This window comes from Eimeria acervulina, genomic scaffold, assembly GCF_000499425.1.
Source record: "Eimeria acervulina Houghton genomic scaffold, Eah_scaff454, whole genome shotgun sequence".
Classification (NCBI taxonomy): Eukaryota; Apicomplexa; class Conoidasida; order Eucoccidiorida; family Eimeriidae; genus Eimeria; species Eimeria acervulina.
Genome location: NW_013549794.1, coordinates 11279 through 26163, shown reverse-complemented (window position 1 = coordinate 26163; position 14885 = coordinate 11279). Strand labels below are relative to the sequence as shown.

At 37.7% G+C, this 14885-nt stretch overlaps 2 protein-coding genes across 2 annotated transcripts; both read right to left on the bottom strand.

Moving 5' to 3' along the window:
• Positions 1-195: 195 nt before the first annotated feature.
• EAH_00039040 (hypothetical protein, conserved) lies at positions 196-1360 on the bottom strand (the record flags this gene model as incomplete). Its single annotated transcript, XM_013395397.1, has 1 exon — positions 196-1360. A coding segment is annotated over one exon (1165 nt), but the record flags the coding sequence as incomplete, so codon positions are not given.
• A 2762-nt stretch (positions 1361-4122) lies between these two features.
• EAH_00039030 (phosphofructokinase, putative) lies at positions 4123-12793 on the bottom strand (the record flags this gene model as incomplete). Its single annotated transcript, XM_013395396.1, has 16 exons — positions 4123-4566; positions 4724-4807; positions 5021-5209; positions 5622-5714; positions 6008-6168; positions 6439-6766; positions 7301-7457; positions 7951-8432; positions 8663-8848; positions 9170-9260; positions 9499-9602; positions 10044-10199; positions 10388-10623; positions 11077-11320; positions 11598-12110; positions 12716-12793. The coding sequence occupies 16 exons, from the start codon at positions 12791-12793 to the stop codon at positions 4123-4125; spliced, it is 3546 nt and encodes a 1181-aa protein (XP_013250850.1).
• Between the last annotated feature and the right edge of the window lie 2092 nt (positions 12794-14885).

Below are 14885 nucleotides of genomic sequence, written 5' to 3'. Positions count from 1 at the left end.
TATATATTGAATTAATAAATATAAATAAATAAACATAACTAAATAAATATAAACAAATATAAACAAATATAAATATAAATAGATATATTGAGCTGCTAAACATATATATTGAATAAACAAATAAAACAAAACAAACATAACTAAACAAACATAAACAAATATAAATAAATATATATATATTAAATTGCTGCTCACCTTGTCCACAGGGTATCCCAGCCTTGATAAAGGAGCAAATTCGCGTCTTATCTAAACGCGGCTGCGGCCGCAGCTCTTCTCTTCGGTGCGCATATCGGCACTTTGCTGCTAACTTGCACAGCCCCCGCGCTGCATGCGGACACATCTGCGTCTTATAAAATATTAAACGTCTGTCTGCTAATATTGTTTCGTTCAGTGGGATCGCAGATACTGATACACCGCCATTCACACCTCCTCCTCCCCCTGCTGCTGCTGCTGCTGCTGCTGCTGCTGCTGCGGCGGCGGCGGCGGCGGCAGCAGCAGTAGAAGCCGCAGATTCTCCTGTTCCTGGTGGCTCTGCTGCTGCTCCAGAGTCGACTGCTGCTGAAGATTCTGCTGAGCAGTCTGCTGCTGATGAGGACTCTGCTGCTGCTCCGGATTCTGTTGCTGCTGCTGTTGATTCTGCTGCTGCTGCTGCTGCTGCAGCAGCATGAATCTCCCCATGCTGCTGCTTTTTGTCTTCCTGCTGCGCTGCACCTGCATACACTAAATGGGTTTCTTCTTCTTCACCCGAAGCATCCCGTTGCTGCTGCTGCTGCTGCTGTTGCTGCTGCTGCTTCTGTTGCTGCTGCTGCTTCTGTTGTTGTTGCTGCTGCTGCTGCTGATCGGGGGAGCAGCCATGGAGCTCTACACCGTGAGAAGCCAGTAAAGAAGGCAGCAGCTGCAGCTGCTGTTGCTGCTGCTGCTGCTGCGACAGATGAGACAGCAGCAGCTGCCGCTGCAGCGCTTGCTGCTGCTTCGACGTCTTACAAGCCACAGCTTTGCTGCTGCTGCCTGCTGCTGCTCCCAATTCTTCTGCTGCATCAACAGGGCACAGCTGCAGCAAATCAGACAGATGTTTCTTATCGACGGGTAATGAAAACACTCGGCTCATCTGCTGCTGCTGTTGGTGTTGCTGTTGTTGCTGCTGCTGCTGCTGTTGTAGTACCTTCTGCTGCTGCTGCTGCTGCTGCTGCTGAGGGTAGTAGGGATTGCACGTGAGGTTGCTGGAGCCCTGTGGCTGGCCTGCTTCTACCTCTACTGCTGCTGTTGCTGTCGCTGCTGCTGTTGCTGCTGCTGCTGCTGCTGCTGCTATTGGTGTAGCTGCCTCTTGAGAACAAACGTTTGCTGTGCTGCTGCTGGGCATAGCCTTAGAAGTGCTGTTGCTGCATATGTCTTCAGTGGATGGTGTTGTATCTGCTGCTGCTGCTGCAGCAGCTGCTGCTGTTGCTGTTGCTGTCGCTGCTGCTGCTGCTGCTGCTGTCGCTTGCCAGGCAGCAGCAACGGAGCCCCAGCAATCTGTGGGGTCGTCTGCTGGGGTATGTGTCATTTGCTGCTGCTGCTGCTGCTGCTGCTGCTGCAGCTGCTGTTTTTATTTAATTCAAATTCAAGAGAAAAAAAAGAGAGACAAAAATGAAACAAAGAGAGTGCCTTGCCTCTGAGGTGTACAGACAGATACCTGAATAGTCTCTATAAATAGAAGAAGGAAGCAAAACGAAAGAATAACAAACAGCAGCAGCAGCAGCAGCAGCAGCAGCAAACTACAAGATCCAGGCGGTGGGGCAAGTAGGGGGGTGCCTGGAGGAGGAAGGAGGTTTTTATCTTCTTCCTGGTTGCAGCAGCAGCTGCTTCTGCTGCTGTTGGTGCTGCTGCTGTTGCTGCTGTTGCTGCTGTTGCTGCTGCTGCTGGTGCTGCTGCTGCTGCTGCACAAATAGCGGCAGCTTAGCGAGCCCTCATGCAGGGGCTCTTCTGCTGTCTTCTATTCAAAGAGGAAGCAGAGCTGAATATAAGAGTTTGTGCTGCGGCTTCTAAGTAAAGTTTAAACTATATTTTGATAAAAACAAACAAAGAAGATGAGGCGGGAAGGCTACAGAGCAAGGAGAAGGTCTTCAGATGAGCAGAGGGGGTGCAGCCAATTTGTTATGCTGCTGCTCAGCTTAAAGCAAACAATTTTAACAAATAATATCGTTAAAAATATAACAACACTGCGGAGATGCCGATATAAAGAAAGAAGAGCAGAGAGAGAGGCCTGGAGGCAGAGGCAGAGGGAGAGGCACAGTAAGCTGCTTGTCTTAATTTTTTGAGGGTTAAAAGAGTTTGTTTAAACAAATATAATTAAACAAAATAAAAGCAAAATAAACCTTAAAACAATACTTTTCTTACCCTTCTCCCCAGGTGTATATACACTCGAGGTTCAAGAGAGCTAGCAGCAACAAGCTGTATAGAAAGACGCAGATATAGGGTAGAAAAGCGTACGAAAAGAAGAGAAGAAAGAATAAGTGAGTCGAGTATATAAATAAATAGAAATTAAAAAGATAAAAACATACAAGAGCAAACAAAGATAATAAAGAAATAAAGATATACCCTCACCCCCCAATACAGCAAAGATAGCGAGACAGCAGCAGAGGCTTCTCGAGTTAAACAAAGCTGTTTTCAAGTATTAAGAGAACTTAGTCTTCTACACATCTTAAGAAAAGAATTAAAAAAGCAAAATTATATTCTCTTTCCCCCAATCTAACCCGAAAATATTCAAACAAAACCCCCGCCCCGTCGCGCTGCGGTGTATCTGCAGACACCTCAGCAGCAGCTAGCTATTCGTATTGTAGGGGCTGTATAAAATACATATATATAGTTTCTGGGGCTCTTCGAGCCGCTTTTTCGACTTCTTTTCCTCTTTTTAGCTATTAAATACTCTTAATTTCATATATATCGCATAATTTCCACTTAAATACACCCCGAAATATCACTTCTTCTGCTGCTGCTGCTGCAGCCAGCAGCAGCAACTCCGGTGTGTAGATCGAGGCAGGCGCAGCAATATAATTGTTCTTTTCTACTTTATTTATATTTATCTTGATGTGCATTATTTGTCTATTTAATTCCTTTTGTTTTGCTCTTTTGTTTTTCTCTCTTTACTGCTATTTATACTCTGTTTATAGCGTAATTAAAACCTATTCACATCATACAGACAGACCATCCAACCTCCTTCGCCTTCGCAGCAGCAGCAGCAGCAGCAGACTTCTCTTTCCTTCTCTTCCCCGCACTTACTCCTAATAATTATAATTTAAATATCATAAGCATTAACCCTTATACACCCTACACCCCTCCGTTCTACATATACTCAGTTTAAACCCAGCGAGGTGTGCTACTGCAAGCTATACGCATAACAGCTGCTGCAGCAGCAGCTGCTGCTGCTTCTATCAAACAAAAAAACATTCGCTTTTATCTCAGATTAAAAAACAACAAGCCTTCCCTCTATATATCAAGAGAAAAATAAAAATATAAACACATATATGCTGCACATATAGTATATATAACAAACTAGCCAAACTCTATTTATCTATTGATAAATCTAAATTTATACAAAAGTTTAAATTCTTCTTCATCTGCCTGGCGTTGAGGTGTACGTACACCCGAAGTGCAGCACTAATTATGCTAATTATGCTGCTTGTAGCTGTCCCCTTAGACAGAATTAGATATAAAGCAACTTAATAACAATATTATATAGTAAAGACCAGCCAAAGAATAATATTAGCAATAATAGCAATAATAATAATAATAGTAATAACAGGAGTAATAATGATAAATAATAATAATAATAATAAATAATAAATAATAAATAATAATAAATAATAGATATAATAATAAATAATAATAAATAATAAATAATAATACTCTTATTAAATAGCAGTACGAATTTATTTTCGTTCGGCTCGCACCCGACAACTTGGGGTTGCCAGCACATCGTTGCAGCAGCAGAAGAACAGAAAATCAATTATCTGCTGCTGCTGCTGCTGCTGCAGCAGCTGTTGCTGCTGTTATTTGCTCGATTGCATTCTACTGGGTCTTTTCAGACCTCAGGCATTGTCTAGTGCATGCAGTCGTGGGGTGTACATACACCGTGTTGTGCTATTAATTCTTAGCGCTAAGCAAGAAGTTGCAGACTCTGTCTGTGTCTGCTGCTCCTGCTGCAGCTGCAAACTGCAGCGGCCCGCTGTTTAGATAGGTGTCGTTCAGCAAGAATTCCTTCTGAATATCTGCGCTAAGAGCAGCAGCTGCTGCAGCCTGTGTTGGCGTCTGCAGCTGCACATCAAATACACCCGAAGCAGCAACTCCCTCAAGCTGGAGACCTGCTGCTGCTGCTCCGGCCTTCACGCTGAGACCGCAGGCGATTGCTGCTGCAGACAGCGGAACGACGAGAGGAGAGAAAGAAGCCACGGGAGCGCTCGGATTGCTTATCATTACTGCAGCACTGGGGAGCTGCTTCAGACAAGGAGAAACAGCGAGAGATCCGCACATCAATCCAAGTGTATACCCAACGCTGCAGTCGTACGCGGAAGGCATTGACCCCCGCACCTGCACCAGAAGGCGGAGAAAAAAAGAAACAAAGGAAGACCTACACCTCTATGCATGCAAAAAGAAATGCATAAACGCAGCATAAACATATAGTAATATATAATCATAATGTAGAGAAATGAAGTTTATTCCACTTAAAATGACAATATAAATATACCTGGTCAGACAAATCGAAGCAAATTGGCGCAAAACTACCGCTGAAAGTACCGGCGGCCTTTCTGCCTTTCAGCACATCTGAGACCTGAAGAAAGAAGAAGAGGGAAAGCGAGAAGAAAATGCGTGCAATGAATTTGTTTCTGCTGCTCATGCGAAAAAGAGTGAAATAAATATCTTAAATAGCCTTATTTTACAGTCCTAAAGATTCAAGAATAAGAAACTGCAAACGCAGCATAAATTTATTTCAGCGGAAGCTGCATATACACCCCAAATGCATCCTGCATTGAACGAAACTCACCATAGCAGCAAGGCAGCTTATAAGAGGGAAACTGGCGGCTTTTTGAGGGAAACTGCCTGGGGTTTTGAATATTTCGACGAATTTCTCTTGATATGTCTTCGGAATTGTCTTAAATACTGCAGCTGCCGCCCCTGAAAGAGCTGCTGCGTTTCCACCGTTCATAGAAAGAGCAACGCCAACAGCTCTGAGCTGTACGTACACCGCAGCATTGCAGAAACCGAAAACAATACAACTTTGTCAGTTTCTTTCACTGTTACGAAATAATTCATACATCAAACCTACACACACATTTAGATAAACAACGTCATATAAAATGGCTGCATGCTGACACTGCATTTCAATTATCATTTGCCTTCGGTTTTCACAGATGAATTCTGCATTTCTTCTACCGAACGACCCGCGGCAACAACAGATATCTTTAAATAATGCTTTTCGATAAGAGACGCTGTTCCAATTAATATATAATTTCAAGAAGAATTATCTCTCTCATACTATATTCAATTGCATGCATGCGTGCGTGCATGCATGCATGCAGCGCCCTGTGGGTATGCTCGCGAACTTTAACGGGGCTAAAGGAAAAAAGGCATTTATGGAGACGCACCGCTTTGTTGGTGATGAACAAATCTTCGTTCATCAGCAACACGCCGAAGTTTTTCTTCTCTGCGCAGCGCGCTGCCACACAATCCGCAATTTTCTGCGAAAGGAAGAAAAAATAAAACAAATAAAAACAAATAAAAAGAAAGATACAGAAAAAGAAATAAAGACATCTGCTGCAGCGTATGTAGAAGATCCATGCAAAAACCGCAGTATTATTAAATACAAAAACACACGACCCGAATATAACACATAAAGAGTCAGACAGCTACTCCTCAGCGGATGCACATAGAGAGAGAGAGAGAGAGAGAGAGAGAGAGAGAGAGAGAGAGAGACAGAAAAGTAGAAAGTAAATAAATGAAAGGGAATAAGAAAAGAAAAGAAGAGACAAACCTCTGCAATCTGAAGAGGAGTCAGATCAGCACATGCAGCAGATAAAATAACACAGTTTGGATGCGTTTGAACTGCGACCTCCGCCTCAGCGCCTCTGCCGCCTCCAACTCCGCAGAAATAAAAATATTTCGTTGCGCTGTTGCTGTCTGTCATCAGGTTGCCTGCAATATCATAATAATAAATAATAAATAATAATAATAATTAATAGTAATAAATAACAATAATTAATAATCATAAAGAATAATAAAATAACAATAAGAACAATTTGAATGATAATAAATAAATAATAATAAACGCTAACAGTAATAACAATAGTACGATATAATAAACCCTAGTAATAATAAATAATAAATAACAAAAATAAATAAATAAATAAATAAAAATAGAAAATAATAATAATAATAATAATAATAAAGCGTAGGGCTCCTCACCAACGAGTTCTGCTGCTGCTTTTGTTTGCGTGTCGAAGCCGAGTGCTGCTGCTCCTGAGGCATCTGTAATGCATGCACGAGCTGTGCTGCATGCAGTGTTTTGGTTTGCGCTGAATGTAAGAGAAGAAGAAGAGAGCTGCTGCTGCAGCTGCTGCATAAACGATGAAGGGTCTTGCATGCAGAAGTCGCTGGCGCCGCAGACATTTAAAACAACTATATGCTCTCCTCTCTTTGATAATTCTTCTGCTAGTGCTGCGCTTCCAGCCAAGCTACCCCCTATCACAACTAATATATCTAAGCCGCGCGTGTTGCTGCTAAGCAGACCTCCCTGAAGCAAAGCAAATGCATGCATGCATACATGCAAACAAACACAAAATATATACAGTAAACATTTCAGTCAACAACACAATAAATAGAAGGTGCATCAATAGAAACAAACAAATATACATAAATAGACTAATATATGCAAATAAAGATAATAGAGAAATATATATATGCATGCATGCATGAGAAAGAAAGATAATATACAAAAGAATAAATAAACAAATGCATGCAGAGTGAAGACACAGCAAAGGTGAATATAGAAAAAAAACAGTAAAATAAAATATAAAACAAGACATAGAGATCAGCACTACCTCCAAAACAAATAAACAAATTTTTTTTAAATAGAAGAACCTCCTCCTCTACCAACTCAACAAAAATAAAAAAAACAGCATAAAAATAAAACAACGCCCTTAGTCTAATTCATGCATCAACGCAGCATAAAACAACAGATCCGGCACATTAATTGTATTATACAATAAAATTAATAAATAAATAAATAAATAAATTAATTAATTAATTGTTATTATTATTTGCTTACAGGTGCTATGAGCTGATGCTCCTCTGAGACTGTCCTCCCCAGCAGCGGCAGCGCACTTTGATTTTTTTGTCGTTTTATGTCTGCTTCGCATATATTCAAATTTTCAAAGTCTTTTCCGTTCAATACGCCAAACACTTCGCCTCCAGCTCCACGCACTCTGACAACCAAACAAAACAAATAAATTATTCGTACAAATAAAGGTGCTTGCAGCCAGAGAAACATGCCTCTACAACCAAATATATATATATATATATATTTATATATATTTATATATATATGTATATTTAAATGCTTATATGTCGCACATAAATATATATATATATATATATATACATACGTATCAAATATACATATACATATTATGTATATATCAAATATATGCACATTCAAATATATACATGTATATATATATATCACATATATGCACATACAAACATATATATATATATATATATATACATATATATATATGTATCAAATATATGCACATACAAACATATATATATATAAAATATATGATACATCCATTGAATGAAATGTAGATTGTATTTGGGCAGCTGCAACTACAGTTAGTTTAATAGATGATGACGACTGTAGGAATAAGAAAGACAAAAGAAAGAAGAAGACTTGAAATATAATTATTTGCTTACTTCTCAACAATGCCGATAACAACGTTCGTCATCCCTGGGGTTGCATCGCCTACTAACACAAGACCAACCTTCTTTGCTTCGCTAGTTGCTGCTGCAAAAGTATAAAGACCTGCTTGTGCATTTGCTGTCTTAGGGAAGATCTGCTTCAGCTGCTGCTGCTGCTGCTGCTGCTGCAACAGGTCCACCAAGTTGCCTGGCTGCAGCACTACTCCTTGCTGCTGCAGCTGCTGCGGCACCTCAACAGCAGCAGCTTCCCTCTGCTGCTGCAGGGGCGACTGCAGTTGCTGCAGCAAATCGAAGTAAAGGCGGTGTCCCTTCTGCAGCTGTGTGGGGTCTTTAAGTGCTGCTGCTGCTGCTGCTGGCAGCAGCTTCTCTATTGCAGGGGGTCCTGTCAATGTATAGGGCATCTCTAAGCTGCTGGTGTTTAACTGCATGGGCCCAGGCACTAAGTATAAATCTAACAGCTTCCACGCCTCGCGAACCTAAGAAGATAAAACAAAAATATATAAATAAATCATATCAATATATATATATATATATTTATATATTCACAGAGAGAGAGAAAGAGAGAAAGCGAGAGAGATACAGCAGCAACAACTTCAGCACTAGCAGCAACATCTACACTGGCAGCAGCAGCAACAGCACCAGCAGCAACCCCATTAGCAGCAGCAGCAGCAGCAGCATTAGGATTAGGATTAGTAGTAGTAATTACTTGTTCAAATGCTTTGAAGAGAGGCTTATCGATATCTACTAAGAATTTTTTGATGACGGGGACGTTTGCTTTGCCTTTGCGATTTTCTAAATTCATCATCCGAGTCAAAGGAATGCCTGCAGGAAGCCAACTCTTTACGTCGGTGCTGCAGCTCATACCCTTCAGTACAGCCATGCAGCTCGTCACCTAACAAACACAAGCAGCAGCAGATTAAAGCAGCAGCAGATTAAAGCAGCAGCAGGGACAGACAGGAGCACCGGAGACAGCAGAGGGCAGCAGATGAGACAGGCAGCAGCAGCAGCAACAGCAGCAGCAACAGTACATCTCATGGTAGAGAGGAATATATACAGCAAACAACAGAAACAACTTCCTAATGCAATCTAAATAAACACTTGCTGCTCTCTCTCTGCGCAGCTGTACAGACACCTCAGCGAGCCAAGCAGCACAAATGCTGCATAGATTCAACTAAACAAAACAAACAAAGCAGCAGCATGCAGCTGGTCGTACATTATTCTGAATCAAAGCCCCTGCTACATTGCCTAAGGCGTAGCAATATGTCGCATCGAAGTCGCTGGGGAAGCCGCTGCGCCCTTCATATCTGCAGACAGCAGAAAAATATATTTAATTAAAAATATCAATTACCACATACATACAGGTACACAATCAGTTTTGAGGTGTACGTACACCTGAAAACTAAATCGTAATCGTGCGCTGTACTGCTCCTGTGCTATCCATATGCTAAATAATACTAATACTAATAATAATTACTATAAATAATAGCATTAATAGTAATTAAAAAGTAGTTATTAAACAACTAGAAGAGACACAAGACAAACCCTAGATATGTGCAGCGCCCGTTGAAAGGATGCTTAAAGCCGCGGCGTCGTAGTTCTTCGGTTGTGAGTTCCAGCAGCAGCTGCTCTGTATGAATCAAAGCTACCTAAGAACGAACAACAGTACAATTAAAATAAGATAAATAATAAGGTAAATAAGAAGGTAAATAATAAGGTAAATAAGGGTATATGATGCATGCAAGGTAATGCAGTGAGAAGTAGATTAATAAAATATACAAACATCTAATATCATACAGCCAATGAAACAACACGAAAAGAAGAATATCGGTATACCCATACATAAGAATAAATAAGATCTGACATCACATTAAATAATAAAAAAATATATTACCTTATAATGCATTTTGCTAGGGTATATTATATTACATCTTATTGCACTGCAGTCCATCATGTTGAGACAAATAATATTATTTCTTTGTGCTGCTATATGACGACAGAATACGTCTAATTATACTGCATTGAATCTTATTAAGTTATATAACGCTCTGCTTTTATTTCAAAGTAAAATAAAAGAAATATATTTTTACCTGCACATTTCCGTGCGGGTCTCTGTCGAGAAGAAGCTGCTGCTGAGTGTGTGAAGGCAGCATGTCGAGGACTTCACGACTTGCAGGAGTTAATTTTGCTCTGTCAAATTCTCCAGCTGCGACGATGTTATTAATTTCTTGGATTAGAACTCCGACCTGTACATACACCCGAAACATGAACGGGCTGACCGCGACTTGAACGGTAGGGAAACCGAGGGAAACTTGATATTAATTAGGAATAAAATTGTCGATTATTTCATTAAAATGATTTTAAAATGCATATAATGATCAGAAATGCATGAATTTCCTTCAGAAACACTTTCTTTTTCTACACATTCACCTACCTCCGGGATAAATTCAATAAGACCCTCAGGAAGCAGAATGACGCCGTACAGCTTTCCTAGTTTAGCGCGCGCTTCTACTAAATCAGCAGTCATTGCAACGAGTTGTTTTAGTGATTGTTTCTTCGCCTGAACTTCTTCTCCGACGAATGTCATATTAGGGTGGGATCGCAATGCACATTCTAACGTAAGCAGAGAAGCGCTTCGTCCCATCAGCCTGATGAACTGGTAGACATTTCCTGAAAAATAGAATTTAAACAAAGACAAACAACGTAAGAACCTAAATAGAGCAAGCCAGAATATAAATTCAATCAGCTCTACTTCTTTCGTTGAAGCAAGAAACAACAGACAGCAGATGATAAGCAAAGCACAGAAGAAGACATTTAATATATTTCGTCTTCTGTTCTTTTATTTCGCATGCAGTACAACTGGCCTAAGGGGTATATTGCATTTATTCCGGTGTACATGCAGCTTCTTTCTCTTCGTCTTTGTTGTTGTTCCTACAGCTAGAACCCTCGACTCCAGAGCATTAATTAGAGAAGAGAAGAAGAACATACACCGCGTGAGTATTTATATAAAAGGTATATCACAGTAATCACCGTCACAGCATTATTTTATTTTATTTTTATGTTATTTTATGTTATTTTATTTTATTGTAGGGATATAAACCTCCGTGTACACCCTAGACGCACGATTTGTGAGGGTTTGCATCATAAGGTTGCCGATAGAGCAGGAGTAAGAGCGACAGGCCGTATCAAAACCGAAGGATATTTCGACAAAATAATTCTTCAAGTCCCCGTCTATTGTCTTAGGGCAGCCGATAACGCGGGTGGTGCTTCCATATGCTTGAAAATATTCTGCTAGAATTGCTGCATTCGTGTTCGAGTCATCTCCTCCTATAACGACAAGTCCGTCCAGCTGCAGCTTCTTGCAAACCTGTATATATAGTATATAAATATATACACAAAAAGAAAATATATATATATTATTCAGCTCTTTATATACACACACAAACAAACAATAATATAATGTAATTCAGATACAGACACCCGAAAATACTAAGCGGGTGTATGCGAATAAGATAAAATATATATATATATATATGTAAAGGAAAGAGAAATATAATATAATATAATGAATTGATTATACACGGACAAACACACAATAAGACAAACAAAGTATTGTTAGTTAGGTTGGTGATAAGGTAACTAACCTCAAGTGAAGCTTGCTTTTGTGCATCTGCTTCAATTTTATGTCTCCCGCTTTTAATCATATCGAATCCACCCATATTTCTATATTTATCAATAATATCTTTTGTTAGAACTTTATATTCTCCTGTGTATACACCATGAGGGCCTCCTAAGAAGCCGTATAAGACAGACTTCGGGTGTACACGATTGATGAAATCGAAGACACCGCAGATAACATTATGCCCTCCAGCTGCTTGACCTCCACTGAGCACAACTCCTACATTTAAAGGTTTATTATTATTATTTAATGCCCCTTCTTCAGGTGTACGTGCAGGTACAACCTGCACAAAAGGAGTATCTATTGTATGAGGGAACAGACTACGAAGAATGCTTGCGTCCTCTGCCGATACAGCAAAAGGAGCATTCATTTCTTTGTCTTGTTTATTTAAAAGACTCTCTCCTTCTACTCGCACTGTCTTCACGCAACTCGATGAAAATACAGAAGGAAGAAGCGGGGTAAATGAACGCCGCTCCAGCTGCAACAAACAAACAAACAAAAACAATTAAATAAATAAATAAAATAATCAATAAAAATATAAATATAAATATATATTTATTTATATGTAGAAAGATATATATATGAATGTACGTATGTATGTATATATTTATATATAACTATACGCAACGTATATACGTACACACAAACAAAACTACTCGCCTTCACTTAATAATAAAATTCATCATAAATAATAATAATAATAAATAATAATAATAATAAAAATAATATAATTGTTATTATTATTATATGTGCGGTGTTTAATACTTAAAATTACAGACAAAACAGCAGAACACACAACGAGAAAATAATTTTCTTCTCCTTATGAGGGCTTCTTCTTTCTCTGTTTTATATTTTATTTATTTATTAAATTAATAATTAAACAAATAATACATGTTGATTTATTTATTTCTATAATCTTCTTGTATTTCTTTTGTTGCTTGCATCTGTTTGCTCTCCTTATACATAACATTTCTTTAATTCTCTTGGTGCATTTATATATAATGCATTTATATACATATATATATATATATTTAATTGTTTAATTGTTTTATTAATATTTTCTTCTATTCTCTTTTCTATTACCTGCTTAGCAGAGGCAGAGGCGGTGGGAGCGGGGGGCCCCTGAGGAAGAGTTGAAGAAGTATTAGCTATGCCAGTCATCGTAGATAAAAAAGCCTAAAAAAAAAGATAAATAAAGGTGTTTAAAGGGGGTTCTATTAAATCTTACACCTGATAAGAAGAAAGAAAACAAAGAAATATATATTTATTTACTTTAAAAGAAAAAAAATAAAACAAAATAAATATAAATACAAGAAGAGAGCAAAGGTACACCCCACCAACAAATAATTAAAAACAGAAATAAACATACAGAGAAGGAGCTGCTGCAGTATATATTTAATATATAAATATATATAAATATATTTAAATATAAATTAAGATATATGCATAAATAAATAGAGAAGTATTATATATTTCTATACACGAAGAACAAATATAAAGAGACAAAGAAGAAAAAAGAAAGAGTTTGCAGCGCCCGCATTGGCTTGAAGAGAAGCAGAAGAAGAGGTGGAGAACAGCACAATAAAGATAAAAAATAAAAATAATAAACAATTAAAATATAATATTTCGATTTTAAAAGATTTATTTCTAGAGAATGTAAAAGAAGAAGAAAGACAAATTCTTGATGGTGCAGTAGCTGTTGGTGGGGTGTACGTACAGCTTATCTGCAGCTGTTTGGCTTTTATTAAGCGTAGATTTAAAGAAAGAAATTAATATTTTAATTGCTACAATTGAAGAAAACAAAGAAAGAAATAATAAACACAAAGAAGAAGAAACAAATTAAAAGAAGAGAGCACCCCTACACCTCCCCAGCCCCAAGAACGGTATGGTAGAGACAGAGACAGTAGAATCTGCATTAATAGGTTTTGTTTGCATTATATTAAATATTATTTTATTTTATTTTATTTTAAAATAAATATTTTAAAGTATTTCTTTGTCTTTTTCTACTTTTTTTGCTTTTTTCTTCGTTTTACCCTCGCATACAAAAAGCTGCCTATACACCCCACCCCTCATCTCCCCGCTACACGACTACCAGTTGAAGCAAATCTTTGTTATTTGTTTAAACTAATAAATTAATTAATTTATTTTGTTTTAAATAATAAAAGAATATATTTATGCGTTGTTTTAATAACAACAGCTCTCTTCAGCGCATCCAGGGCCTCCATTCTATATTGTATATATTACCTCTTTGTCTATTTACTCTACGCATGCATTATATAAAATATAAAACAAACAATCAAACATAGATTTATTTAACTTTTAATTATTATTATAAATTAAATATATCAAAACACCACTGCAAAGACAACAGCCCCACTGCACATACACCTGAAGTAAGGGAGGACAGAAATAATAATAAAAATAATAATAAATAAATAAATAATAAATAAATAATAATGATATATAGATAAAGAAATGTTTTATCTTGAATTTGCGTTTATTGTTTGTTCCTTTGCTTCTATAAACTTTAAATATATAAAATAAATTAAAATAAACAAAAAAAACAGCAATAAAAAACAAAGAAATGCAAATAAACAACTGAAATAAAGCAGAAAAAATATTTTAAATGAAGTGCACAAACAAATAAAATAAAAACAAAAAATAGACAAATAAACCGACAATAAAAATAATACGAAGTCATCATTATAATAAATTAAATGCATAATAAATATATTATAATGAATAGACAAAGAAACAATGCACAAAGTATGAAGATAAAAAGCAAAAAAAGACAAAGAAAATAAACAACAACTTCTTTCTAATCCCTTTGCTGCACCTCCTGCTACAATATATGTCGCATGCATGCATGCATGCATGCATGCATGCAATATATCTTTATATACATTTTATATATATTATACATTTATTGCATGCAAGCATGCATGCATGCTTTTATTTGTCTTTATGCAACCATAGTCGCATCTATCGGCAGGCATTAAACGCATGCATGCATTAGTAAGAATAATCAGCAGCATTTAATGCATTTAATGCATGCATGCATGCATGCATGCATGCATAACAACTAGCAGCACCGTGCATGCGTGCATGCATGCATGCATAAGAATTTAATGCATATATTTATAAGAATTTGCTGCATGCATGCATGCATTAGATGCATGAATAAGAATTTGCTGCAGCCCCAATTGGTTGCATGCATCAACGCCGAGTGTATTTAATCGATATCAAACAACTT